At 52.3% G+C, this 27815-nt stretch overlaps 1 protein-coding gene across 2 annotated transcripts; it reads left to right on the forward strand.

Moving 5' to 3' along the window:
• The first annotated feature begins 10234 nt into the window (after positions 1-10234).
• FEZ1 (fasciculation and elongation protein zeta 1) lies at positions 10235-27642 on the forward strand. 2 transcript variants are annotated; one of them, XM_076363489.1, is made up of 10 exons: positions 10235-10274; positions 13534-13836; positions 18086-18182; positions 19499-19591; positions 20499-20700; positions 23686-23948; positions 24502-24582; positions 25013-25088; positions 25661-25726; positions 27474-27642. In XM_076363489.1, exons 2-10 carry the CDS (start codon positions 13562-13564, stop codon positions 27488-27490), a joined length of 1170 nt encoding a protein of 389 aa, XP_076219604.1. In that variant the 5' UTR covers positions 10235-10274; positions 13534-13561; the 3' UTR covers positions 27491-27642. The 2 variants fall into 2 exon arrangements, with proteins under 2 accessions (XP_076219604.1, XP_076219605.1); XM_076363490.1 differs by lacking the exon at positions 24502-24582.
• The last annotated feature ends 173 nt before the right edge of the window (positions 27643-27815 follow it).

Below are 27815 nucleotides of genomic sequence, written 5' to 3' on the forward strand. Positions count from 1 at the left end.
CGGGCAGTCTGCCTCCTTGGGTCGTCCAGTGCAATTGAAGAAGGCTCTCTGGCTGGCGTGTCCCCCTGGGGAGAGGAACCATCCCTCATGTCCAGCTCCTGCCAAGAGTCCTCCCCTCACTTCTATTGCAGCACCTGGAGTGACTCCTGGAGGAGGCGTACATGCCTGTGTTGGGGATGTCTGTCCATGAGAGTTCCTCAGCAGAGGGACCCTTTCCGACCCATGGTGACCTGGGAAGCAGAGTCACAAGAGACTTGCTATAGTCTTGCTTGGAGAGCCTGAGCTGAAACAGCTCTCCAAACTCCTCGTCCCAATGTCATTTCTTGCTCCATGTCTGCCCTTATGATGCAGCTAAGGGTGTCATTCTGGGCCTGATGGGCCCAAGTGGGTGGACCTCAACTCTCCTCCCTCCTCTGGCCAGGCCCAGTGAGAGGTATAGCCTTAGGGACCAGACGGCAGCGATGAGGAGCCATAACAAGAGATGGGAATTTTAGGCAAGGGAGGTGGGAAGGCATGGCCCTAGTTATGGCTGGGGTCTGAGAAAGCATTTCCAGAAAGAGTGCTGAACATCACTCCCTACACCCTTCCCTCTCTCCCCTGATGAATCAGGAAGCCCCAACTCCAGCTGCGCTCCTCTGGCTCCAGCTGCAGCTCTGCCCATTGTCCTTCGCCTCCGTGTGCAAAGGGTGGGGAAACCCCCATATGCCTCAGCACCTTCAGCCCTCGGATGAGCAAACTTCCCTTCTCATGCCTCCTTTCTTGCTTGAAAGACCTTAAACAGTCTCTGCTCCAGAGCCCAGGGAAGTGGTGGGCTTTGGTGTCTGGTTCCTCACTGGTGTCAACTCCTTTTGCTGAGTGGGCATTAGAGACCTGTGGGTCACTCATTTGGGCATGGCTGTTTGCTGTCCAAGAAGGTCACACTATGGGGATTACAGCAGTACCGAGCTTGTGTCTTCTGGGGAAATTTAAGATGCAAGGAGGAGAAAGCCCAAGCTCCAGCTCCACAAAGGAGGTGCTGGGGATCATCTGGCCAAGAATTCCCCATGACAGAGGAATTCCTTCCAACTGACCCTGGTGGAGGGATCCCCATGGAGATTTCCTACACTCCTGGGGTGCCTGAATACCCAAAGAAAGTCCTTTCTGCTCCGCTCCCTGCCCTCCTGGATGACCTGCCATGGCTGGGGCCGTGCTGATCGCAGTGCTTGCAGGGACTCCTCAGAAACAGTGTTCCCCTGTCCTGCCCGGCTTACCCAGAGGGGCCATGGTGCTCCTGCCAGTTTGGGGTGATGGGGCCAGACTGCAGTGGGCAGGGAGAAAAATCAGGATGCTGCAGTTCAGGTGGGCTGTCCTGGCCTCATGAGGGAGGGTTTTCTCCAAGCACCAAGAGCCTGGGCCCCCCCAGCCTTCCATGCACAAGGACTGGCTGGGGACCCCCCCCACTCCCACGGCGGTGGAGTGGCACAAAGGGACAGTGCAGCCTGGCCATGTCCCAGGGGACCACGGCCACAGGAGTGGGGCTGTGTTGGCATGGGCCTTCTTGGGGCACTGTGCCACCATGGGAGCTGGTCCTCACCTCCTGGCCAGTGTCACACACTTCCCTCCAGCTCACCCAGTGCATGGTCCTCTCCCAGGAGTGGGGCAGGAGGGAACTGCTTGGTGGGGGGGGGGGTATGACACAAACCTCCCCCACAGGCATGTCTTTTCAAGGACTCCATACTGTAGGGACCTCTCTCCCCATGCTCTGGGCTTCTTGATCCTTTGCTTTCTTGCAGAAGATGCAACTAAACCAGTCGCTATGGTTAGGGTCCCTCTGATCACCCTTGATACCATTTCCAAAGATGTGAAGGACAGGAGGGTGATGGGGAGTAGTTAGCATGGATTCATGGAGGGGAAATCATGCTTAACCAGCCTGATAGACTTCTAGGGTGAGAAGAGTAGCTTGATGGATGAGGGTAGGGCAGCGGATGTTGTTTACCTCAACTTTAGCAAGGCTTTTGACACTGTCTCCTGTAACATCCTCCTAGACAATCTGATGAAGAACAGGGCTAGGTAAGTGGACAGCGAGGTGGATAGAAAACTGGCTGAAGAGCTGGGCCCAGAGGGCCGTGATCAGCAGCACCAAGTCCAGCTGGAGGCTAGTCATCGGGCCAGGCACAACCCCAGTGGTGTGCCCCAGGGGTTGGTACTGGGGCCAGAACTGTTAAACCTCCTCAGTAATGACCTGGAGGATGGGACAGAGCCACCCTCAATGGTGCGCTGGGGTTCAAGGTACAACAGGTACAGCAGGTACAACAGGCACCAGTTACAGAGCTGGGAGGAGTGGCTGATATACCAGAGGGTCATGCTACCATCCAGAGAGACCTGGACAGGCTGGAGAAATGGAACCTCATGTCGTTCAACAAGGAGAAGTCAAAGTCCTGCACCTAGGGAGGAACAACCCCAGGCAGCCGTACACGCTGGAGACTGACCAGCTGGAAAGCAGCTTTGCAGGAAAAGACCTGGGGGTCCTGGTAGACAACAGCTTGACCATGAGCCAGCGATGTGCCATCATGGCAAAGAAGGACAACAGCATCCTGGGCTGCCTTTGGCAGAGGACTGGCAGCAGGTCAAGGGAGGTGATCCTGCCCATCTGCTCAGCCCTGGTGAGGCCACATCTGCAGTGCTGTGTCCAGTTCTGGGCTCTCCAGTACAAGGAAGACATGGACATACTGGCGTGAGTCCAGCAAAGAGCCACAAAGATCATGAAGGGTTTGGAGCCTCCTTCATATGAAGAGAGGCTGAGAAAGCTGGGACTGCTCAGCCTGGAAAAGAGAAGGCTCAGGGGGGATCCTATTAATGTTCATAAACATACGACGGGAGGATGCAAAGAAGACAGAGCGGTGCCCGGTGACAGGACAAGGGTATCCCAGATGCCACTGCAAGAAAGCCAGAGGAGTTCTGTGTGCTCTTGCCACGCTCCAGCTTCACTTGGAGCCAATTCAGAGCACCTGAAATGATTCTCAGGGCTTGTATTTAGGCATCTAAGTCACCCTTCTGTTTCGTGATGAGATTTAATTGAGGCCTAGAAGTGCCTGTTTCATTTTAATGCTGATAAGGAGATTGTGGGGTGACCAGTTCAGAGACACACATCTATACAGTTATGAATAAATAGGTGGATGGGTTTATACTGAAGTCTGTGGCGACATTTTCTGGACCCTCTTAAAGCAGGTCCCCAGATCCCCAGCTGGAAGGTCAGGAGAGGGAGCTTCTTCCCTATTAATGTAGGAAACCTCTGTGGTACACCAAACCTCAGTGGACATGGAAGTTGATTTAATTTTCATGAACTTTCTAAGAGAATTCTTCCCACTCTGACTCTTGTAAGCACTGATCCACAAGCACTAAGATGTGTGTGACCAAGCAGAGTTAAAGGGACATGAAAAACAGGCATCTGGATTACAAGGACTGGTCAAGAAACTTACTGTGGAGAATTGGGCACATACTGTGGGAAGGGCTCACATACTGTTAGGTGATGTGATAAAAAGCTTGGTCTCCACGCACACAAAGGACCACAGAGGAACAATGGCAAGCGGGGAAACTCAAATAATATCCTGAGCCTAATGCTCCAAGGGCTCTCACAGGAGAGTGACCAGCCCACCATCGCCGCCGTTTTCTATGGCTCCCTCTTTGTTGTCTATGTCCTGCCCAGAACAGCCCCGCTGCGGCAGCTCAGCAAAGTGGTGAGGTGTGACGTTCCTGTTACTGAGGGCTAAAATGAGGGCTAAGCCCACCCCTGCCCTAGTTCCTTCCCCCTTGGAGGATCAGGCTTCCCTCTCTAGCCCTCCTTCCCTGCAGGAAAGCTTTTACCCATTTCCACCCGAGCCCCAAGCAGGGCTGGGATGTGGTGCCGTGGATCAGGTGCCCCACAGATCTCTTCCAGAGCTCTTGGGTCACCGATGGACAGGCACTGAAGGAACCTCCCTAGTGAAACTTTGGAGAGGGCAAACCAGGGCTCTGTAACTGACCACAGGGAGACAAAATTATCCTGGGTCTCCTGCGAAGAGCAAGCTCCTTGTGGAATACTGGATGGGGCTTGGGGGACCATGCAGAACTTCTGGGGCGTGTGAAGACAATTGTGGGAGTGTGCAAAGCTCATGCTAGTTGTTCAAGGGAAGGGCCAAAGGCAGGGATCTGGCTGAGTCAGAGAGGAGCAAGGGAAAATGGAGAAGAGGTGTGATGAAAGGGAGCAGCCCAACATCAAAAAGCTGCTGGTTTGTTTTGGGGTGTTTGCCCAATACTCTCTAACCAGGTTCTTTTAGATATTCCATGCACAGGGATTGTAGTGTTTAATATCAAATTTACTTTTTTGAAGATAGTTGTTGTTACATGGGATTTCTGTACATCACAGAGTGATGTACTGAAACCACAACGCAGATGTAAGTTACACTTAGCAAAACATAGCAATTGCAATGCATAGTTTAACCACAATTCCAATGGGATGCCCGTTACCGACCTCCATGCTATGCCCACTGTCATGACGCTGGGCATCCCCCATCGCCAGGAAGGAATACATGGGCTGAAGCCAGCTCAAGCCCATTGTTCTCTCTGAAATATTTTTTTAGTTGTTTAGTTTTTACACTCTGTGTTGGGCTGAGCCACATATTCACTCCCCTCATGCTGTTCCGGCGAACTCTGGGAGACACATTTACAGCAGCAGTTGATCCACTCAACCAACGTAACTGCTTATCTAAAACAAAGGCCATCTTCTGGTCCTCTTTGTGTTGAGATAAAGTCAGCTTCTTTGCAACAGTAAGATTGGTTTCCACTTTTGCTAACCGAATCAGTTCATATATATTATCATATATCAGTTAATACATATTATCATATATAACTTTTACTTCTCTTTCTTCTAAGTATTTTTCAGTTTCAGACAGACGTTGAGCAACCTCAGTGTTTTGCTTGAGAAAGTTGTCTAGTTGATGCAAGGCCACGCCAAGTGCTACCAATGTTTTAAATGGTGCAAAGGAAGACATCTTCTGTCCAGTCAGATGAGAAGTTAACCAGCAAGTCTGCTTAATGATTTGGTCAAAAACATATGCCACGTTACAATGGCAAATGCCCAAAATCTACATCATCTTCAAAGTGAATCGTACTGAAGGTGGACACACAAACATCTAAAACTGTTGTCACATACTCATGTCTCATTACCATACATACGTTGCCAGATGCAGGTATTAGGCGAGTGTTTCCCACTGCATGATTCTGGAGCTTTAGGCATGGCAAGGCAGGTCCATCCTCGACTTGATAGCCAGGTGGTGCAACATTTACTAATTTCACAGTTAGTATTTGTAAGGGACGAGGCCCACGTGGCTGTGCTGTAAGCACAGATAATGCCCCAGGGAAAGCTCCAGAAGCCAGCCACGGGAAGGGGCCCGGTGTCACTCTCCTTCACTGACTAATGTCTCAACCACTCCTGGAGCTGGGGTGAGAGAAGACTCTAGAAACCTTGGGCTGGAGCAAATAAATAGGGGCGCACGTGAGCCCCCTGGGGGCACTCTCTGCACCGACACCCCCCGTTGGCAGGTCCGACGCTGGATCCAGGATTGGTGATTTCTTTCTCTCTCTCTACCTCTCTCCTGCTTCCCAGCTCTCTTTCTCTTTCTCTCTCCTCCTCCTTCTTGCTCTCTGCTTTTGACGTTGCTAAGTAATACAAGGCCTACCTCAACCCCTCACAAAGCTGCTTAGCTTGTGTTATATATTAAGACATAGAGGGTTGATGCTTATAGAAGTGTTCGTGCCATTAAAGTTGGAGTTTGTTTTTGGACCTTGAGTGTTATTTCACCTTAATCCACGCCGAGGGGATTTGCGGATCTTGGTCACTCTCCCCTTCCTGCAGGTGGGGCGTGACAGTATTACAATGCAAACTATCTCCTGCCACTGTAGGTACCCATTTCACTCTATTGTCAAAACCACGTGCAGCTCTCGTACAGTGTTTTTACAAACAGTTAAATTTAGATTAACCTTAGAACTCGGGTTAGTGTAACATTATTGCCTACTATCAGTCCTTGACCTCGTGCTATTACAGATGGCATTCCTCCTGTAAATGTAGTTCTAAAGATGGGTTGCGACTTATCTTGGGGGTTGGACTCAATGATCATTATGGGTCACTTCCAGCTCGACATATTCTATGATCTTTCTGGTGAATGGAGTTCAATCCAGTTGGCGGCCGGTCACGAGTGGTGTTCCCCAGGGCTCAGTTTTGGGGCTGCTCTTGTTCAATATCTTTATCAATGGTCTGGATGAGGGGATCGAGTGCACCCTCAGTCAGTTTGCAGACGACACCAAGTTGGGCGGGAGTGTTGATCTGCTCGAGGGTAGGAAGGCTCTGCAGAGGGACCTGGACAGGCTGGATGGATGGGCCCAGGCCAACTGTATGAGGTTCAACAAGGCCAAGTGCCGGGTCCTGCACTTCGGCCACAACAACCCCATGCAGCGCTACAGGCTTGGGGAAGAGTGGCTGGAAAGCTGCCTGGCGGAAAAGGACCTGGGGGTGCTGGTCGACAGCCGGCCGAACATGAGCCGGCAGTGTGCCCAGGCGGCCAAGAAGGCCAATGGCATCCTGGCCTGTATCAGAAATGGTGTGGCCAGCAGGAGTAGGGAAGTGATCGTGCCCCTGTACTCAGCACTGGTGAGGCCACACCTTGAACACTGTGTTCAGTTTTGGGCCCCTCACTACAAGAAGGACGTTGAGGTGCTGGAGCGTGTCCAGAGAAGGGCAACGAGGCTGGTGAAGGGTCTGGAGCACAAGTCTGATGAGGAGCGGCTGAAGGAACTGGGGTTGTTCAGCCTGGAGAAGAGGAGGCTGAGGGGAGACCTCATCGCTCTCTACAACTACCTGAAAGGAGGTTGTAGCGAGGGGGGGGTCGGTCTCTTCTCCCAAGTAACAAGCGATAGGACGAGAGGAAATGGCCTCAAGTTGCGCCAGGGGAGGTTTAGATTGGATGTGAGGAAAAATTTCTTTACTGAAAGAGTGGTTAAACATTGGAACAGGCTGCCCAGGGAAGTGGTGGAGTCCCCATCCCTGGAGGTATTTAAAAGACGAGTAGATGAGGCACTTAGGGACATGGTTTAGTGGGTGGTGGTGTTGGGTCGATGGTTGGACTCAATGATCTTAGAGGTCTTTTCCAACCTCAATGATTCTATGATTCTATCTTCAATATCTGAGTTGTCCCATGGGCAACACAGAAAGGCAGAACCTGTTAGAGACAGGTTTTGGGCATATGTTCCAGTTATCGGTGCTCCCACAGTGATAAGGAAACACATTTTCCTGTAAGAAAAGACACCTAGGTCTTGGACATAATCCGAGCCTCAGTTACGGTTAACTTACTCCCCTTAGTGCCTAGAGCATTCCATGCTCCTCCTCCTTCGTAAAACAACAGTCACCCAGATCAATCCCTGAGCTGGGTGTTTAACCACCACCTCATCTCCAGGACTTCGACAGGGGTTCATTCCTTATACCGCTAATTATTTCTACTCTTGGGAGGGTGTATTTCCAGCCTTCCCAGTGTTCGCTTTAAGGGACCAATACGATCTCCTTGTCAAGTTTCTCAGAGTCATTTACCTTGCTTGAGATCGGTAAGTATCTGTTGTCCTTTTCACCTGTACTGCACCACTGTGTGACAAAAATGGATATGTTCTTAGACTGACCTATATCATAAATATTTTTCCAATGTGGTTTCCCCCATATGTCTCTTCCATTTACTCACCGGTTGGTTTTCATCCAATTTTTCATTGTTTTTTCACCCATTTTTCACTGGGGGGCACCTGCTCATACGGTGTATGAGTCTATGTATAGACACAAGTGGCTTCTTGCTCCAGGGCCATCTCCACCGCTCTGAGCTCTGCCAGAGCCATCGATTACTTCTGTGAAAGCTTCCCTGGTCTCTGCGAGTTATCGGGGAGGAGGGTGGCTGGGAGTACTCCACAGGCATCCCAATTCACTCTACGCTCTCCCATAGCTTTCCATATTCATCCCATCACTTGTCACTCGGTGATGTATAGACAAAGCCTGTCGCTGTACCGTAGTCTCTTGCGCTACACCTAGGGGTAGCAGCTTACTAGTTAAAATCAGTTTTAAAATAGGAATAGGCACACATAATTTATCTTTCTTGAGTTAATGGCTCGATAGTTGGTAGCCCTTCGTATGCCGCTAGTAGCACTTTCTAAAATGGAGCGTAGGTCCTCTAGGAGCCTTGCCAGGATTTAGAGACAAAGGTAATAGGGGAATCCTTTCTACCTTGCACGTCTTGCTGCCATCCCCTTTGATATCCCTTATCACCTATGCCTATATGTAGTGTAAATGGGTGTGTAGGGTGATTGGGTCCCACTGAGCGTAGGGTGGATGGGCCCCATAGAGTGTAGGGTGGATGGGCCCCATAGAGTGTAGGGTGGTTGGGTCCCATAGAGTGTAGGGTGGATGGGCCCCATAGAGTGTAGGGTGGTTGGGTCCCATAGAGTGTAGGGTGGTTGGGTCCCATAGAGTGGTAAGTTTCATCTTTTAAAGCAGTTGATGCTTCATGATTTTTCTGATCTCAGTTCCATACTGTGGTTTTCTTCTTTTCTGTTTTCTTCTTTTCTGTTTTCTTCTTTTATTTCTTCTTCTTTTACTTCTTCTTTTTCTCTTTTCTTCTTTTCTTCTTTTTCTGTGCCGGATGGCAGAGTTTTCCATCCTCCTGTCCATCAGGTACCTAAAAATGTAACCTCTTGACTTGGTCCTTGCCATGTTGAGTCAGGAATGTTAATGTTTAATTCCTGCAAATGCTGGACAACAACATTCATACTTCGGCCAACCGTGTCCTCATCTGGTCCCCTGATCAGAGTATCATCCACATCTTGTAAAATTGTCACTTTGGGTGGGAGGATGATTGATCCTACCTCTTTAGCCAACATGGCATGAGCAACGGGGCGGCTATTAATCACCTTGCGGTAGGCGATGAAAGGTGTACTGCATTCCATCCCAACTTTTGCTCTTGTATTGGGATCACAAAGAATAGATCTTTTATATCTAACACGTAGCTGGCACATTCATTTATTGCATTAATTGTATCTACCATGCTAAGAGCAGCAGCTGTTAGAGGGTCAGTGACTTTATTTAAAGCCCTATAGCCATGTGCCGCGTCCCATCTGGTTTTTTAACAGGCCGTATGGGGCTGTTATATGATGAATACGGTTTTATTTTCCCCTATAATACCCAAATTATTATTCTAATTGTTTGATTAATTCTGTTAAAGTTTTTATGGCAGGAGCAGTTTATTGGTTTACTATTAGACAAGAAGGCTATATGAAATATGGATTTACATCCACTACTGCGAATTATAAACCTCGCCCTAACTATGTATTGTGCCTTAAGACATGAGTTAACGATCATACAAAGTCACCACGATTAGCAGGACATGAAAGACTGACGCATCCAGAGCATGAAGACAAACCTCTCCCGTTTCTTCAGCGCCGCAAAATTTCACTAAGCTTGACAATAATTATTTCGCAGCCTTTTTTGAGGTTTCTCACTTAATACGAATGACAAAAAGCCACGTGCCGGTGGGGAAACCCTTCTTCTGTCCTGCAGCGGTAAAAATCGGCATGGAAAAGGAGTCGGCGAGCGCAGCCAACGATGCTCGTCCTCCCTTTGCATCCCCGTAGCCGCGTGAGGCCAGCCGTTAAACCCAGTATCAGGGGAAACGGAACTTCAACCTGGTATCAGGGGAAACTGAGCTTAAAACCAGAGCTTCAAATAGCTGCACTGGAAACTGTTAAGCCGAGATTTTTTTTTTTTAAAAAAAAGCAGCGTATGTGACCCCATTGCTCTAAAACATGCTTAGTTAAAAAAAACCCCAACTCTTCTTTTTTTTTTTTTTTTTTTTTGAGAGGAAAAAGATTTTCTGGACTGTTAATAAAGAAAGTAATTTTTTTTTGGAGATACTATTTCATCTTTATCTCGGCTTTCTTTAAATTTCTGTTTAAAATGTACATAATATATTGGTGCAGATGTGCACGTGTATAAATAAATACATATACATCGGGGGGCGGGGAGCCCAACAATATTTTAGGGATCGAAAAAGGATGGAGACCACCCCCCGGGGGGGATGACGTCACGGCTCCCTTGACCACGACCGGCGCCCACCTTCCCCGTGACGTCACCCCTCCTCCCCCGCGCGTGCGCAGTGCGGCGGCACCGCCCCCCACCCCACCCCACACCTCCCCCCCCCCCCCGGCGCGGCGCGGAGGATGCGGGGTCGCAGGTGGGTGCGGGGCGGGGGGGGGGGAGGGGAGGGGGTCCGAGGTGCGGCGGGGGGGAAGGGGGGGGTGCGTGCAATGCGCGGTGCATGGGCGTGCGCGCGCGGGAGAGGGGATTTTGGGGTGCAGGTGGGGGGGGTGCACGCGGCGGAGGGTGCAAGGGGCATTGCTGTTGCGTGCAGCCGGGGGGGGGGGGAGGGGTGTTGGAGCGCAGCACGGGGATTGCACGGAGGTGCGGGCACCCCCAGGGGCGCGTGCACGGGGGGGGGGGTGGTGGGGTGCATCGGGGGCGCGCCGCCGTGGTGCATTGTGGGTAATGCATGCATTGCGGGGTGCGGGGGGGGGGGTGCGCTGGCGTGCAGGCACGGGGGAGGGATTTTGGGGGTGCATCGTGGTGCAAGCTCCGGGGTAGGTCTGGGGGCGCGTGCATGGGGGGGGCTCGCGCCGCAGCGGTGCATTGTGGGGGGGTGCCCGCATCGAGGGGTGCATCGGCCGTTGCGTTCATGTGCAGGAAGGGGGGGTGGGTGTGAGGATTTTGGGGGTGCAGCCCGGAGGGGCGTTGGGGTGCGGGCGCCTCGGTGCATTATGGGGGGTGCCCGTATTGGGGGGGCGCTGCCTGCCCCGGGGGCGCTCCGCTGCGCATCAGTATCCGTGCAAGGGTGGTGCATTGTGGGATGCGCACGCGCCGCGGGGGGGGCGGGGGGGGCACGGGGCAGAGGCAGGTGCTTTGGGGGCATTTTGGGATATTTGAGGGGGGTGCAAGCACGCGGGTGCATGCTCGGGGGGTGCATGGGTGTGTGTATGCACAGAGCTGCATGTAGGGGGGTGCGTGCAGGCAAGGGGGTGCAGCGTGCGCAGCGCGTGCATGTGCAGGTGTGTGCATGCAACTGGGGAGCTCGCGTTTGGGGGTGCCCGGAGGGGGTTGTATGTGAATGGTGCAGGCATGTTGGGATACATGGTGCATGCACGGTGTGCGTGTATGGGGATGCATGCATGCACAGCGGTGCATGCGTGCACGGGGTGCATACTTGCACAGTGCGCGTGGGGGGTGCATGCATCCACAGGGGCACATGCGTGTGGAGGTGCACATGTGTGCAGTGTGCGCTTGCACCCCTGTGCATGAATGCAGCGTGTGTGCACCGTGCATGCACGCGCCTTCCTCTGCACACACCCCTTGCACATGTGCACTCCCACGTGTGGGGCCCTGTGTGTGTGCGCTCTGCATGCATGCGTAGGGCTGCACATCTGCAGAGGTGCAGGCAGGCACAGGGTGCGTACCTGCAGAGTGCGTAGGTGCAGGGTGCATCGTGCACGGTGTATGTGTATGCGCACCCCTGTGTGTGCACGCACCCCTTGCACACATGCACCATGACATGCGAGCAGCATATGTGTGCACCGTGCATGCCTTTACCCTCAAGTGCACACACACAGGGGTGTACATGCACCCCGTACAGATGTGGGGGTGCATGCATGCACGGGGGTGCATGCATGCACAGGGGTGCATGTGCGCACAGGGTGCGTGCTTGCAGACCTGTGGAGGTTCATGCACACCCAGTGCTGCATGCATGTGGGGGTGCACGCGTGCACAGTGGGCATGCAGACATGCTGCACATGGGTGCAGGTGCACCTGTGCACAGGCAGTACTCAAAGCCCCAGTCTGGCCAGGTTTTCCCCCAAAAGCTGCGGCGTGTTTCTGCTCTCCTCCCCCTCTCCAGGGGAGGCATGACTGGGGCTGGGTGAGTGGGTTGGGGTAGTGGCACCTTTACTGGGCTATTACTGGCTTACTACTAGGTTACTACTTGCTTCCTATGAGGCTAGTGCTAAGATACTACTGGGATACTCTCAGTAACCTTGTGAGGAGTAGTGAGATACTATCGAGACACAGCTGAGATACTCTCAGGATACTACTAGGATGCTACTAAGATGCTCTCAGGACTTTACTAAGATGCTGTCGGGATGCTCTGCAGGCAGTACTAAGGCACTCTCAGGGCGGCACTAGGATACTGTCAGGATACTATGTGGATGCTACTAGGATACTGCGAGAATGCTACTAAGGTACTGTCAGGGCACTACCGGGATGCTGTCAGGACACTACTGAGATATTTCCAGCATCTTCCCAGGGTTGGTGCTGAGATACTATTATGAAGGTACCACTGGGGCAGCGCTAACACACCATCAGGGTACTCTGAGGATACTACGATAGATACGGTTAAGATGCTTTCAGCATAGTAACATGGCACTAAGATGATATCTGGATATTACATGGCACTACCAAAATACTATCAGGACACTACTAAGATAATAGCTGTATACCATTACAACACTATTAGGATCCTATCAGGACACTGCTCATATACTACTGTGATACTATCAGGGCGCTCTTAGGACGTAACTAGGATGCTATTGGGATGCTCCTGACATAGTATCAGGATACTACTACCTGTGCTAGTACAACATCAGAGCAATGCTGAGCTATTCAATAGCTGCTACTAGGATACTCTCAGTGTAGCACAAAGGTACTATCAGGATGCTGCTAAGATATTATCAGGATACTGTTGATACTCCAAAAGATACCACTGAGATACTTTCACAATACTATTGAGGCACTGCCAAGATACTACAGGGCCACTACTAGGATACTACTAAGACAGTATCAGGGTACTACTATGATAATATCAGGATATTATCACAGCGCTGCTAAGGTGCTATCAGGACAGTACTCATTTCTTAGTAGGGTGCTGTCAGGATGGTAGTAGGATATCAGTAAGGATACTTCTGAGATACTACAAGGGCACTAGAAAAGGTAGTGGTAAGATACTTGTGGGATACTGTCAGGGCAACACTCAAAGTTTTGGGATGCTGTCTGCACATTACTGATACTAGTATGATACTTTCAGGCCACTACTAAGATATTGATATAGTATAAGGATACTACTAAGATACTACCAGTTCAGTAAAAAAGGTAGTGTTACGATACTTTTTATATGCTATCAGGGTAGCACTAAGATACTTTTGGGCCACTATCAACACTTTGTGGCTACTAGTAAAGTACTACTAGTATAGTGTCAGGATATCATCATGTTTCTATGAAGACAGTACTAAGATGCTGTTGGGATACTACTAGGATACTACAGAGATACTGTTGGTGGCGTAATAGCCCTGGCAGTAGGGTTTCAGCCAGCACGGCGGCAGCAAAGGGAACGGGGAGCCCTGTGTTGTAACCTGTGAGTAGCCTGGTGCCTCACGGGCACCCTCTCCCCGCAGCTAAGGCGGCGCGTCGGCGTTGAGGAGGATGGAGGCGCCCCTGGTAAGCCTGGAGGAGGAGTTCGAGGAGGGGCCTGGGGACGATGGGGGGACCCCGCAACGCACTGCGGACCCGGCGCTGGCCGAGCTGGAGAGCTTCTCGGCTGAGATGATGAGCTTCAAGTCGATGGAGGACCTGGTGCAGGAATTCGATGAGAAGCTCACTGTCTGCTTCCGCAACTACGATGCTGCCACCGAGGGTCTGGCCCCCGTGCGGGGGCATCTCCAGGCGCAGGAGGAGGAGGAGCGCCTCCAGGATGAGGAGTGAGTAAGGCCCCCCCTACTCCCGGGGACACGTGCCTCGCACACCTGCAAAATCCACCCCCCCACAATGCAAGCTGTCTCCCTGCATTGCAGCGTGGTCATGCAACACAGCAAAGTAGTGGTGTAGTAACCTGTTAGTAAGCCCCCTCACGGCCTGTGCGCCTCCTTGCACCCTTGCGAGACTTCCCTGACCAGCTCCCTGCATTGTGGCACGATCATACAACATGTCAGGAATAGCGCTGTAGTATCCTATGAGTAAGGACTCCCTCGGGGTCTGCATGCCGCCTTGCATGCTAGCAAGGTACACCCCACATGCAACTCAGCCCCCTGCATCACGACGTAGTCATGCAGCAGTGTGGAGTAGCTGCGAAGTGTCCTATGAGTAGCTGTGTAGGATCCTTGGAGTAGCTGTGTAGGATCCTATGAGTAGGCCACCCTTGGGCCCGCATGCTTCCTTGCATGGTCATGAGATACACCCCGTCCCACGGCATGCAGACCAGCCTACCCCATTGCAGTGTGGTTGTGTAGCACATCAGAATAGCAGTGTAGTATCTTATGAGTAAAGCCCCTCTGGAGCCTACTGCACCTCCTTGCATGCTTGCAAGATCTCCACCACGTGCAAATCAGCCCCCTGCGCTGTGGTGTGATCACGCAGCACCTTGGAGTAGCTGTGTAGGATCCTTGGAGTAGCTGTGTAGCATCCTTGGAGTAGCTGTGTAGCATCCTATCAGGAGGCACAGCGGGGTGCCCCATGTCGCATTGCAGCGAGTCACGGCAGGCTCAGTCTATGTAAGGAGAGCCCCGGGGCGGGTGAGTGTAAACCTTGAGTTAGGTGTGAGTAGACCTTAGCCTCCTGCTTGCAACGTGCAAGCTCTGCACCAAGCCAGGGGGCAGCCAATTTGGGGCAAAATCCCCCCAGCCCTGCCACAATATAGTGGCATTTGCATTAAAATCTAAATTTTCATTAAAACCCTTTTTTTTGCTGCAAAATGCCATTTTTTTGCCAAATTTGTGTGGGTTTATTTCAGCGATGTTTATACGTTAACGCCTTTCTAATGGCTTTTTCTGTGTGTAATTGGGTTTACTCCCCAGGCTGCAATTCCTAATACTCATTTTTCACCATGCAAAGCGGTTGTTTTCAACCCAAAGGCCCCCAAACCTGTTTTGTTTTGTTTTTGGTTTTTTCCCACCAAAATCCACTGAGGCTGAATTGCTTTTCGTAATTGGCCAAATTGATGGTTTTTCAGAGAAAAACGCATTTTGTCCAGGTGCCGGGAGCGCCGCGCTGTCGCCGGCAGCCGGCTCGCAGCGCCGCTTTGTGCTGCTCATTGTGTCTTTTTGGGTCAGTTTGGGCAAAACAGGGCTTTTTTTTTTCCCTCCCTTTTGAATGAGCCCTGTGTGCACGGGCGGGGGATGGGCTGGGGCCTTAAAGGCGCTGTATTTCCCTAATCATTAACCAATTCTTGCCATAATTAACCCAGAAATCTGCTGCTGCTGCTTGCCTGACCCTGCAGGGTGCTGGCCCTTTAAGAGCGGGAAAAAAACCAAGTCGCAGGGGATAATAATTTTTTCCTTATTTGCTGCGTTTCCGTTAGAAATAGCAATATAGGGTTTGACATGCACATTTTTGTGCGTTGATTTGTGAAATATGTGATTTAGGGTGGAATTAAGATCAGCTGAGGAGGGAGAGGAGATAAATACCCAAAAATGAGCGGTTTGGGGGCGGGGGGGGGGGGGGGGCAGGCGGTTTGGGGGTGATTTAGGGGGAATTGGGATGTGCGTGGCCGTGGCGCCGTGTCGGACTAAAAACACCATTTGTGGTGGGAAAATGGGCGGGTTTGCCTTAATTGGGGAGGAATTTTCCAATCTCTTTTTGTGCCTTTTTTCCCCATTTTTGACCTTTCTCCAAATGTCGCCACTTTTCAGTTCTTTCCTTTCTCCCCCTTTTCTCCCTTTTTCTCCACTTTTCCACCTTTTTCCCTTTTCCCTATTTTTCCCCTCATTCCTCCTTTTTCCTTACATTTTCTCTTTTTCCCCATTTCCCCCTTTTTCCCCTATTTTTGCCTTTTTCCCTCTTTTACCCCTTTTCCTCCTTCCCCTATTCCCCATCTTTCCCTTTCTCCCCCTTTTTCCCTTCTTTCCCACTTTTCCCCCTTTTTCCTTCTTTCCCCCCTTTAGAATTTTTTCTTCCATTTCCCCTCTTTTACCCCCATTTTCCCTTCCTTCACTTTTCCCCATTTTTCCCCCTTTTGCCCTTTTCCCCCATCTTCTTTACCCCTTTTTTCTCTTTTCTCCTCTTCTGTTTTCCCTTTTTCCCCCTTTTCCCCTCTTTTCCCCCCTTTTTCCCCTTTTTTCCCTTTCCCCCTTTTTCCCTTTTTTCTCTTTTCTCCCTTTTCCCCTTTTTCCCTCTTTTCCCCCCTTTTTCCCCTTTTTTCCCTTTCCCCCTTTTTCCCCTTTTTTCTCTTTTCTCCCTTTTCCCTTTTTTCCTCTTTTCCCCCCTTTTTCCCTCTTTTTCCCCCTTTTTCCTTATTTTCACCTTTTTTCACCTTTTTTTCACATTCTTTTACTTTTTTCCCTTTTTTAACCACCCTTTTTCCCCCTTTTTTCCACCTTTCTCCTCCTTTTCCCACCTTTTTTTCCCCTGTTCCCCCTCCCCCATGCACCTTTTTGGGGGTGAAATTGGACAAAATTGGTCCAGCCCTGTAGGGGAGAATCGGGCACCCCTGGTTGTGGCACAGAGGAGGGGGGTTTAGGGGGGTTCAGGGCAGTTTTGGGGTGTTCTGGTGCATTTTGGGGTATCAGGGCCATGCTTTGGGGTGGTTTGGGGCAGTTTTGGGGTTGTTTCCTGGTGTTTTAGGGCTGTGTTTTGGGGCAGCATTTCAGGGTATTTTGGGAGGTTGGGGGGGGGGGTGTCAGGGCATCACAGCTGGTTTTGGGGGTATTTCAGAGCAGTTTTGGGGTGTTTCAGGGCTGTTTCAAGGTCACAATTTGGGGTGTTTCAAGGTGGCATTTTGGGGTGCTGTGACAGCGTTTTGGGGCATTTCGGCATGTTCCAGGGCAGCATTTTGGGGAGTTTTGAGGCATTTTGGGCATTGCAGAAGTGTTTTGGGGTGTTGGGCAATTGGGGGACGTTCTGGAGCATCACAGTGGCATTTTAGGGTATTTCTTTGGGGTATCAGGGCAGCTTTTTGAGGCATTTTAGGGTGTTTCTGGGCAATGTTTCAGGACAGCATTTTGGCGTCTTTCCCAGTGGCATTTTGGGGTGTTTTGGGGTGTCAGGGCAGTATTTTGGAGTGTTTGAGGGCTTTTTGGGGTGGTGGCTTTTGGGACAGCATTTTGAGATGTTTCGGGGTGTTCTGGGGCAGCATTTTGGGACATTATGGAGCATTTTGGGGCAGTGTTTCAGGAAAGCATTTTAGGGTATTTCTGGGTGTTCAGAGGTGGCATTTTGGGATGTTTTGGGGCACTTTAGGATATTTGGGTTTTTTTGGGGGGTGGTTTGGAGCATTTCAGGGTGGCATTTTGGAGCATTGTGGCTTTTGGGGCCATTTTTAGGTGTTTCAGGGTGGCATTTTGGGGCATTTCAGGGCATTTTGGAGCTTTGGGACCTTTAGAGGCATTTTGGGGTGTTGCAGAAGAACATTTTGGGACATTTTGGGGTATCCCAGGGCAGTGTTTTGAGGTGTTTTGGGGCCTTTCAGAGAGTCCTGGGGCTTTGGGGCAGTGCTTTAGGATGGCATTTTGGGGTGTTTCTGGGGCTTTGGGGGGCATTTCAGAATGTTTTGGGGCATTTCAGGACATCATGGTGATGATTTGGGGTGGCATTTTGGAGCATTTCAGGGTGGTCTTTTGGGACATCTGGGGACATTTTGGGACATTGCAGTGACCTTTTTGGGGGTATTTTGATGGCAATGTTTGGGGGCATGTCAAATGCTGGGGCAGCATTTTGGGGTACTTTGGGGTATTTCAGGGCAGTATTTCATGATGATATTTTGAGAAGCTTTGGAGTCTTTTAGGGCATCATTTGGGGTTTTCTAGGGCAGCATTTGCGGTCTTCTAGGACATCATTTGGGGTGTTTCGGGATGTTTCAGGCATCTCAGTGGTGTTTTGGGATTTTGGGGGGGGGCATTTCAAGGTGTTCCAGGGCTGCATTTTGGGGTGTTTTGAGGCATTTTGGCATGCTGTTTTGGGACGGCTTTCTGGGAGGCAACATTTTGGGATCGCCGCTCACCACCCACCTACCTGCAGGGTCTGGGATGCTCTCACCGATGGCTTCGCCCCCCGGGGCTCCCCCCGGCCCTGGCTGCTCCCCGGGGCTGAGGCCCCCAACGGCACCGACCCCCAGGTACGGCTGTGGCCCCCCCCCCCTTGGCTCCCCCAAACTCCCCTGTCCCTGCATGACCCCCTGGTGATGCTTGACAGCTGTCAATCAGCCCCAAGGCTCAGCGACCATCAGGACACTGCAAACTACCCAAAAATGGTATTTTTGGGGTGCCGCAGCACCAACACAGTGGGTGTCCACATTTTAGGAGGAAAACACACTAAACCAGGCAAAATTAAGTGTTTGGTTTGGCAATCTGGTCTTTGCTAATTTGCCTCTACACCAGGGATGAGGTGGTGCATTTTTTGGGGTAGAAAATAGTGTTTTCTTCATTGTAGTGAGTTCATGCTGTGAATAGCTGCATTTGGGGTTGTGGGAGGGCTGCAAAGATACCCCAAAATCCACTGAATTTAACCCATTTGGATGTTACGCAACCTGATGCTAAAGGGGGAGGAGAAGGTAAATTTCTTGGGTTATTTTCTGCTAAAAAGGTGAAATAGCCTGTGAAAGGTGGTAAAAAAGAAGATGCCTCCCCATCCAACATCTCCATCCAACATCTCCATCCATCACCTCCCCATCCAGTGTTATCCTCCGACATCCCCCCATCTAATGTCCCCATCCAGTGTCTCCATCTGACCTCTTCCCCATTCCGCTTCACCATCCATCGTCTCCCCATCCAACATCCCCAGCATCTCCATCCAGCATCTCCAACACCTCACCATCCAATGTCACTGTCCAATATATTAATTAAAACATCTCTCCATCCATCTCCATCCAACGTACCTGTACTTCTCCCTGTCCAACTTCCCAGTCCAATGTCTCCATCCAACGACTCCCCATCCAACATCTCTATCCATCTCCTTGCAACACCTCCCCATCCAACGCTTCCCTGTCCATCATCTCCCTCTCCAACGTCTCCAGCATCCCCATCCGGCGTCCTTGTGCAAAGTCCCTATCCAAAGTCCCATCCAACATCCCTGTCCAACATTTCCCCATCCAACATCTCCATCTATCTCTATCCAGTGTCCCTGTCCAACATCCTTCCATCCAATGTTCCCATCCAATGTCTCCACCCAAGATCCCCATCCAGTGTCTCCACCCAATGCCCTCATCCAGTGTCTCCCCATCCAATGTCTCCCTGTCCAACGTCCCCATCCATGTCTCCATCCAATGTCTCCCCATGCAAACCCCCCCGTGCAGCATGCCCCCCTGAGCTGTGGTTCCCTGGTGGCTCTCCCTGTGCCAGGGCCGGGGCCATGTCTGTGTCCATGCTGGGGCCATGCCTGTGCCGGGCCGTGCCTGCGGTGCCACCAAGGCCGCCCAGCCTGTGTCTCCTGCAGCTCTGCGAGAAGGAGGAGGAGGAGGAGGAGCTCACTGAGAGGAGTGAGCAAGACTCGGGCATCAACGAGGAGCCGCTGCTGACAGCTGAGCAGGTACCCCTGGCACGTGGGCACCCGATTGCCAGCGTGTCCCCCAAAAGCCAGGCTTTAGCCCCCCAGCATGGCCTCAGCCCACCCCAGTGCCACGGCCATGTGCTGAAAGCGCAAAAAAAGGCCAAATACCATCATCTTGGGATGTGGGGTGCAGGGCGTGGGATGCAGACTTGGATGTAGACGGAGGTGCAGGTTGTGGGTGCCGTTGTGGGATTTGGGTGCAGATGGGAGCATGGGTGCGGGTGCCGGATGCAAATGGGTGGCATGGGATGAAGGATGAAAACATGGGGGGCAGAGGCGGGGGGCAGACGTGGGATGCAGGATGCAGGTGCCAGTTGCAGGGGGTGGATGCTGGATAGAGGGTGCAGATGCAGGTGCAAGTACAGGATCCAAGATGCAGGTGGAGGATGCGGGGTGAAGGGAGCAGGATGCACACATAGGTGCAGGGCGCAGATTTGGATGTGGATGCAGGTCCGGGGTGTGAGTACCCATGGGGGTGTGTGAATGTGGGATGTGGGATTTGGATGGAGATGGGAATGTGGGAGGCAGATGCAGGGTGCAGATTGAGGACGCAGGGTACAGATGGATGCAGGTGCAGGATGAAGGGAGCAGGTTGCAGATGGAGGACGAAGGGGAGGATGGAGGATGCGGGATGCCGATACAGATGGAGGATGCAGGTGCAGGATGAAGGGAGCAGGTTGCAGATGGAGGACGAAGGGGAGGATGGAGGATGCGGGATGCCGATACAGATGGAGGATGCAGGTGCAGGATGAAGGGAGCAGGTTGCAGATGTGGGTGCAGGACACGGATGCAGTGTGCAGGCGCAGATGCAGGATGTAGCTGTAGGCTGCAGGGTGTAGATGGAGGTAGGATGCAGGTGCAGATGGAGGACAGTGATGCCCTGCAGGTCATCGAGGAGCTGGAGGAGCTGATGCAGAGTTCGCCCGACCCTGAGGCTGACCCTGAGGGTGATGAGGACGAGGAGGAGGAAGAGGAGGAAACAGAGGCCGATGCTGAAGGCGAAGGTGGTGGCGGGGGCACGGAGCCCATCCTTCTGCGCGAGCTGCGTGCTTTCTCCCCTGCCTTGAACAACAACTGCTCCCACGAAGGTACGGCCAGCAAAATCTGGGCCAGTCACTTTTTGGGTGCAATTCCAACCAAATGGGACAATTGAGTCTCTCCAGGCTTCAGGGCTGGCTTGCTCCAGTGTTTACACGCTGTTTGGCCAGGAGGGGGCTCTTGGCAAAAAATTAAGCCCATGTGGGTCTTGCTTTTAGTATTGCTTTAAATGCACCTGGGGTTTCGCCAGGAGTGCCATGCGTTTTGCAAAACGCCTCGTGCACGGCCTGTTGCACTCAACACATTTTGCTAAATGTGTTGCGCCTCTCCCTAAAGCACTCGGCGTTTTGCAAAACGCACTGTGCCGTTCGTTAAATGTACTGTGCCTTGCGCTGACGGTGTCGTGCACTGTCCTTTGTCCCTGCGCGCTGAGCCTTTTGCTACACTTGCCATGCGTTTTGCAAAAATGCCTGGTGTGCTCTGCGTTTTGCTGTTTGCATCCCGCATTTCAGGAAATGCGCTCTCTTGCCAGCACCGTGCCTGTGACTGAATGCGCCGGGCGCGTCACTGAGCCGTGCGTGGTGCGTGTTCCTGACTGCACTGTGCATTTTGCTGCGTGTTTCACTCCCCTGAATGCACCAATTGCCACTGCATGCACTGTGCAGCAGGCATTCTCCTGATTGCACCATGCATTTTCCTAAATCCGTGGAAAATATGGTGGTGCTTTTCACTAACCGCATTATGCGTTTCCCCAAGAGCACCATGCATGCTGCCAAGTGCGCCATGCGGCATGCATTTAACTGATTGCACAGTGCAGCATGCGGTGCATTTCTCTACATGCACTCTGCGTGCCACTAAATGCACCATACATACACTTTTCACTAACGGCATGGTGCATGTCACTAATGGCCCCAGGCATCTTGCTAATTGCTCTGCGCCTTCCCCTAATTGCGCAGTGCATTTTATTTGTTGCACCATGCATGTCACTGATTGCACCAGGCAATTCCGTAATTGCTCTGGGCATGTCATTTATGACGCCGGGCATTTCAGTAATTGCACGATGTATTTATTGATGGGCGGTTCAGTAAATGCGCCGTGCAGCTCATTAATCATGTGGAGAATTTTAACAGTTTCAGCGTGCATTTCACTAATTGCACTGTGCATTTCACTGATTGCCCCGGGAATTTCACTAGATGTAGTGTGTGTTCACTTGCGCCATGCATGTCACTAATTGCACAGGCATATCACTAATTCCCCTGGACATGCCAGTAATTTGCATTGTGCATATCACTAATTGCACTAGGCCCGTTACTAATTGCATCAGGTGTTTCACTCATGCAGTATGCATTCCGCTGATCGCTCCAGGCACGTCACTAATTATATCAGGCATCTTACTGATTGCACCAGGAATGACACTAACTGCACCAGACACGTCACTAATTGCACTGTGCATTTTACTAATTGCACTGGGCATGCCACTGATTGCACCGGGCATTTCCCTAGTCGCACTGTGCATTGCACTTACTGCGCTGGGCGTTTCACCAATTGCAGCGGGCAGCACGCTAATTGCCCCCGTTGTCTCTAATAATTGCAGTGTGCATCTCACTAATTATGTAATGCAATTTTGCAAACTTCAGTGTGCATTTCCCTAACTGTACTGTGCATGTCACTAGTTGCACCAGGCGTTTCATTTATTGCACCGTACATTTCGCTAATTGCACCAGGCATCCCACTAATCGCCCCCAGCACCTTAATGATCGTGCTGTGTGTCTCGCTAGTTGCATAAGGCTTTTTGCAGACTTCACTGTGCATTACAGTAATTGCACTGGGCATCCCGCTAATTGCACCAGGCATTTCCCTAGTCTCAGCGTGCATTGCACTTACTGCACTGGTGCCTCACCAGTTGCACCGGGCAGCCCACTGACCACCCTGTGCATCTTAGTAATTGCAGCCCGCATCGCACTAATTGCACGAAGCATTTTGCAAACTTCAGAGTGCATTTTCCTAATCGCACCATGCACGTCAGTGATTGCACCGGGCTTTTGAGTAATTGCTCCAGACATGTCCCTAGTTGCACCAGGCATTTCATTTATTGCACTGTGCATTGCACTTATTGCACCTGGCAGCCCACCACTTGCACCACGCAGCCCAGTAATCGCCCCGTGCGTCTTAATAGTTGCAGTGTGCATCTCACTAATTTCATGAAGCATTTTGCAAACTTAAGCGTGCATTTCCCTAATTGCACCGGGCATTTCAGCAGTTGCTCCAGGCATGTCACTGGTTGCGCTGTGTATTTCACTAGCTGCACCAGACATTTTGTTTATTGCACTGTGCATTGCATGTATTGCACCGGGCATTTCATTTATTGTACTGTGCATTGCACTTGTTGCAACGGGCGTTTCATTTATTGCACTGTCCATTGCACGTGTTGCACCGGGCATTTCATTTATTGCACTGTGCATTGCACTTGTTGCACTGGGCATTTTGTTTATTGCACTGTGCATTGCAGTTATTGCACCAGGCATTTCGTTTATTGCACTGTGCATTGCACGTGTTGCACCAGGCATTTTGTTTATTGCACTGTCCGTTGCACTTATTGCACCGGGCATTTCATTTATTGCACTGTCCATTGCACGTGTTGCAACGGGCGTTTCATTTATTGCACTGTCCATTGCACTTGTTGCACTGGGCATTTTGTTTATTGCACTGTGCATTGCAGTTATTGCACCAGGCATTTCGTTTATTGCACTGTGCATTGCACGTGTTGCACCAGGCATTTTGTTTATTGCACTGTCCGTTGCACTTATTGCACCGGGCATTTCATTTATTGCACTGTCCATTGCACGTGTTGCAACGGGCGTTTCATTTATTGCACTGTCCATTGCACTTATTGCACCGGGCGTTTCACCAATTGCACCGGGCAGCCCACTAATCGCCCCAGGCATCTTAATAATTGCACCATGCACATCTCTAACGGCACGGTGCCTCTCCCTGTCGGCACGTGCCCATCTCTAACCGCGACGCCCGGGCGGCAGGGCTGGGGCGGCTGTCGGCGCGGGAGCTGGCGGCGGCGGCCGGGCGCGCGGAGGCGGCAAGCCGGGCGCTGTCGGCGGAGCTGGTGGCGCAGTTGGCGCGGCGGGACGAGCTGGCGTTCGAGAAGGAGGTGAAGACGGCGTTCATCGGAGCGCTGCTGGCGGTGCAAGGGGAGCAACGGGAGGCCGCCCGTCGCCGTCGCCGTGACAGGGGGCTGAGCCTGCAAGGGGGGCGTCCCGAGCGCGGGAACCACATGCCCCGGAAGGTGGGGGACACCGTGGCCGCGGGGACAGGGGATGGGGGCATTTGGGACGGGGGGAGGGGAGATGGGGATATGGGGTACATGGGGACATGGGGGGACTTGGGAAGGGACGGGGGGACATGGGACGACGGGATGTGGGGATAGGGGATGGGTGATGGGACGGGGCGGAGGGACATGGGACAGGGGGACACGGGGCAGGGGGATGAGGGATGGGGGAACATGGGACGGGGATGCGGGGACAGGGGATGGGTGACGGGATCGGGCAGGGGGACACGGGGCAGGGGGATGAGGGATGGGGGATGCGGAGACAGGAGAAGAGATGGGGCAAGGGGACAGGGGGACATGGGACATGGGGACAGGAGGATGGGGGGACATGGGTTTGGGTGGATGGGGAACAGGGGGACATGGGGACAGAGGGAGGGGGGGATGTGGGAGAGGGGAATGGGGTTGGACGTGGATGGGAGTCAGGGAGCCAGGGGGACATTGGTGCCAAGGGAGGTGCCATGGGTGATGTCTGTGTCCCCGGGAGGTGACAGGGTGACACGTGTGTCCCCAGCGCTTCAGCATGGAGGGCATCTCCAGCATCCTGCACTCTGGCCTGCGCCAGACCTTCGGCCCCGCCGCCAACGAGAAGCAGGTGCCCTTTTCCCCCCCCAAAATTGCCCCTTTTCCCCTTTTTCCCCCCCAAATTGCCCAAATCTGTCCCCTTTCACAGATCCCCCCACCCCATTCCCCTGCACCCCCCAAACCCCTTTTAAAATATTTTTTAATTTTACAATCCCACTCCGTCCCCTACATCCCGCTAATCCATCTTGCAAAAATCACCATTTTTCACCCCAAAAAAGCCTCCCTAAGCAGGGGTTCATGTTTGGGTGGGTTTTGCGGCATGCAATTAATCCAGTAGCCCCAAAGTACCTGCAAATTAAATGCAATTGCAGGAAAATCGCAGACATACTCTCTTTTTGCACCAATTTGGGGTGATTTGTCTCAAGGTGGTGCAAAAAATAGGCAGTTTTGTGCCATCTGGGTGGTTTTTGGGGTGGTGGGTTGTTTTTTTTTTTTTGCAGTACCTGAACACGGTGATTCCCTACGAGAAAAAGGGGTCGCCACCCTCCGTCGAGGACCTGCAGATGCTCACCAACAGTGAGTATTCATTCAAGCTGCCGTTCTGGGGCAGAATCAGCTGTTTTGCATGACTGCGGTGTGGCGTATTTGGGGCGTAAATGCACATTTTGCATTGCTGCAGCAGCTGCGATTTGGGTGCATCATTGCAATGCAGCCAGTTTGGGGTGCAATCCCCTTTTTTTCTGCATCGTCGCAGCACGGGCAATTAGAGGTGCAGTCGCCCACGTTGCATCATTGCAACAAAGCCCATTTTGAGGGGGGAAGACCCATTTTGCAGCACGGCAGCACAGCTGATTTGGGGTGCGATCACCCATTTTGCATCACCGCAGCACAGCTGATTTGCAGCAAACCCCCCCCCCCCCCATTTTTGCACCATACACCAGTGCCGATCTGGGGGTAAAACACCTGTTCTGCATTGCCACAGACTGGCTGGTTGGGGGTGAAAGTGCTTGTTTTGGATGCTCTTAGGCCTGGTGCATTGTAGGAAACTCTGGCAGTGCCTCTGTGGTGACTGTGGGGCTGGTTTTGGGTGGAAAAGGGACATTTGAGGGGCTGTGGGCCTGGGCTCACGGCTCCGTTCTCCCTTGCAGTCCTGTTTGCTATGAAGGAGGGGAATGAGAAGGTGCCCACGCTGCTCACGGACTACATCCTCAAAGGTATCTGCTCGCCTCGTGCATCCCCCGTGCACCCCTCATGCATCCTTCATGCAGCTCCTGTGCAGCCCTTGTGCCTCTGTGCATCCACCATGGATCCCCTTCTGCATCCTCGTGCATCCTTTCAGCATCCTTGTGCATCTCCCTGGCATCTTGTGTGCATCCTTCATGCATCTCCATGCATGCCTTATGCATCTCCGGTGCCTCCTTCGTGCATCCTCTGTGAATCCCAGGTACATCTCCTGTGCATCCCTCATGCATCCTTCATGCATCTCCCGTGAATCCTTTCTGCATCCTTGTGCATCTCCCTTGTATCCTTTGTGCATCCCTTGCCCATCCCTCATGCAACTCCATGCATGCCTTATGCATCTCCGGTGCATCCTTCGTGCATCCTCTGTGAATCCCAGGTACATCTCCTGTGCATCCCTCATGCATCCTTTGTGCAGGTCTCATGCATCCTCACGCACCTTCGTGGATCCCTGTGCCTGCACTTGCCTTGCAACGTTACGTGGCCCGTCTGCTTCCTTCATGCAGCCTCATGAACCCCTGTGCACCCCCTTTCACCCCTCATGCACCATCGTGCATCCCTCATGCATCCCCATTCATCCTCCATGCATCTCCTGGGCACCCCTCATGCATCACCCGAGCATCCTTGTGCATTCCTGTGCATCTCCCACACAGCTCTTGTGCGTCTCTTGTGCAGCCTCCTGCATCCTTGTGCGTCCCTCATGCACCCTTCCTGCACCAATCTTGTGCATTCCTCGTGCATCCCTTTCACGTTCCTCCTGCATCCTCTGTGCATCCCATTTGCAGCCACTGGGCAGCCTCATGCAGCACTCATGCATGCTTGTGCATCCTTGTGCGCCCACATGCCCTCATACATGCTCATGCATCCTTTCTGCATGCTTATGTGTGCACGCTCATGCACCCTTGTGCACCCCCATGCATCCCCATGCACACTCATGTATCCTCATGCAACCCCCATGCAGGCTTATGCATCATTGTGCACCCTTGCACACCCTTGTATATATCCCAGTGCATGCTTGTGCATCCTTGTGCATCCCAGTGCAAGCCTGGGCATTGTGTGTGCTCATGCATCCTCATGCATCCTCGTGCATCCGCGTGCACACTCATGCATCATCGTGCATCCTCATGCATCCCCATGCACACTTGCTCATCCTCGTGCATCCCCGTGCACCCTTGTGCATCCCCATGCATTCGTGCATCATCGTGCATCCCCGTGCACTCGTGCATCCTCGTGCATCCCCATGCATTCGTGCATCATCGTGCATCCCCGTTCACCCTTGTGCATCCCCATGCATTCGTGCATCGTTGTGCATCCTCATGCATTCCTGTGCACACTCGTGCATCCTCGTGCATCCCCGTTCACCCTTGTGCATCCCCATGCATTCGTGCATCATCGTGCATCCTCATGCATTCCTGTGCACAGTTGCGCATCCCCATGCACACTCGTGCATCATCGTGCATCCTCGTGCATCCCCATGCACCCTTGTGCCTCCCTGTGCATTCGTGCATCATTGTGCATCCCCCGCGCACGCTCGTGCATCATCGTGCATCCTCGTGCATCCCCATGCACCCTTGTGCCTCCCTGTGCATTCGTGCATCATCGTGCATCCTCATGCATCCCCCGCGCACGCTCGTGCATCATCGTGCTCCCATGTGCAACCCCATACATCCCTGGTGCACCCTCGTGTGCGCCGGTGCACACCCATGACCTCTCTCTTTGCAGTGCTCTGCCCAACCTGATGAGGCGCCGCCCTCGCGTCCCCCCCACCCCGGCGCCCCCCGAAAACGGGGTCAAACCCGAGGAAAATGGGTCGCCCGTGGCCCCCCGCCCCCCCCTGCACTCCCCCCACCTTTGCACAGCTGGGAAATAAATAATTCGTTTCATTAATTAAGCAGCCGGCCTCCGGAGTCTTCATCCCCCGCTTGCGACGTTGTTTTGCAACTTTTCGATAGAAAAATGCACTTTTTTGGCAGAAAATACCGCCAAGGAAATTCTGCTGTGATGCTCATGAATATTCAGTGCTTTATAAAATATGCAGATTTCTGGCTAATGAGCTGCTGGGTG

Source organism: Aptenodytes patagonicus, unplaced genomic scaffold, assembly GCF_965638725.1.
Source record: "Aptenodytes patagonicus unplaced genomic scaffold, bAptPat1.pri.cur scaffold_43, whole genome shotgun sequence".
NCBI classification, from domain to species: domain Eukaryota; kingdom Metazoa; phylum Chordata; class Aves; order Sphenisciformes; family Spheniscidae; genus Aptenodytes; species Aptenodytes patagonicus.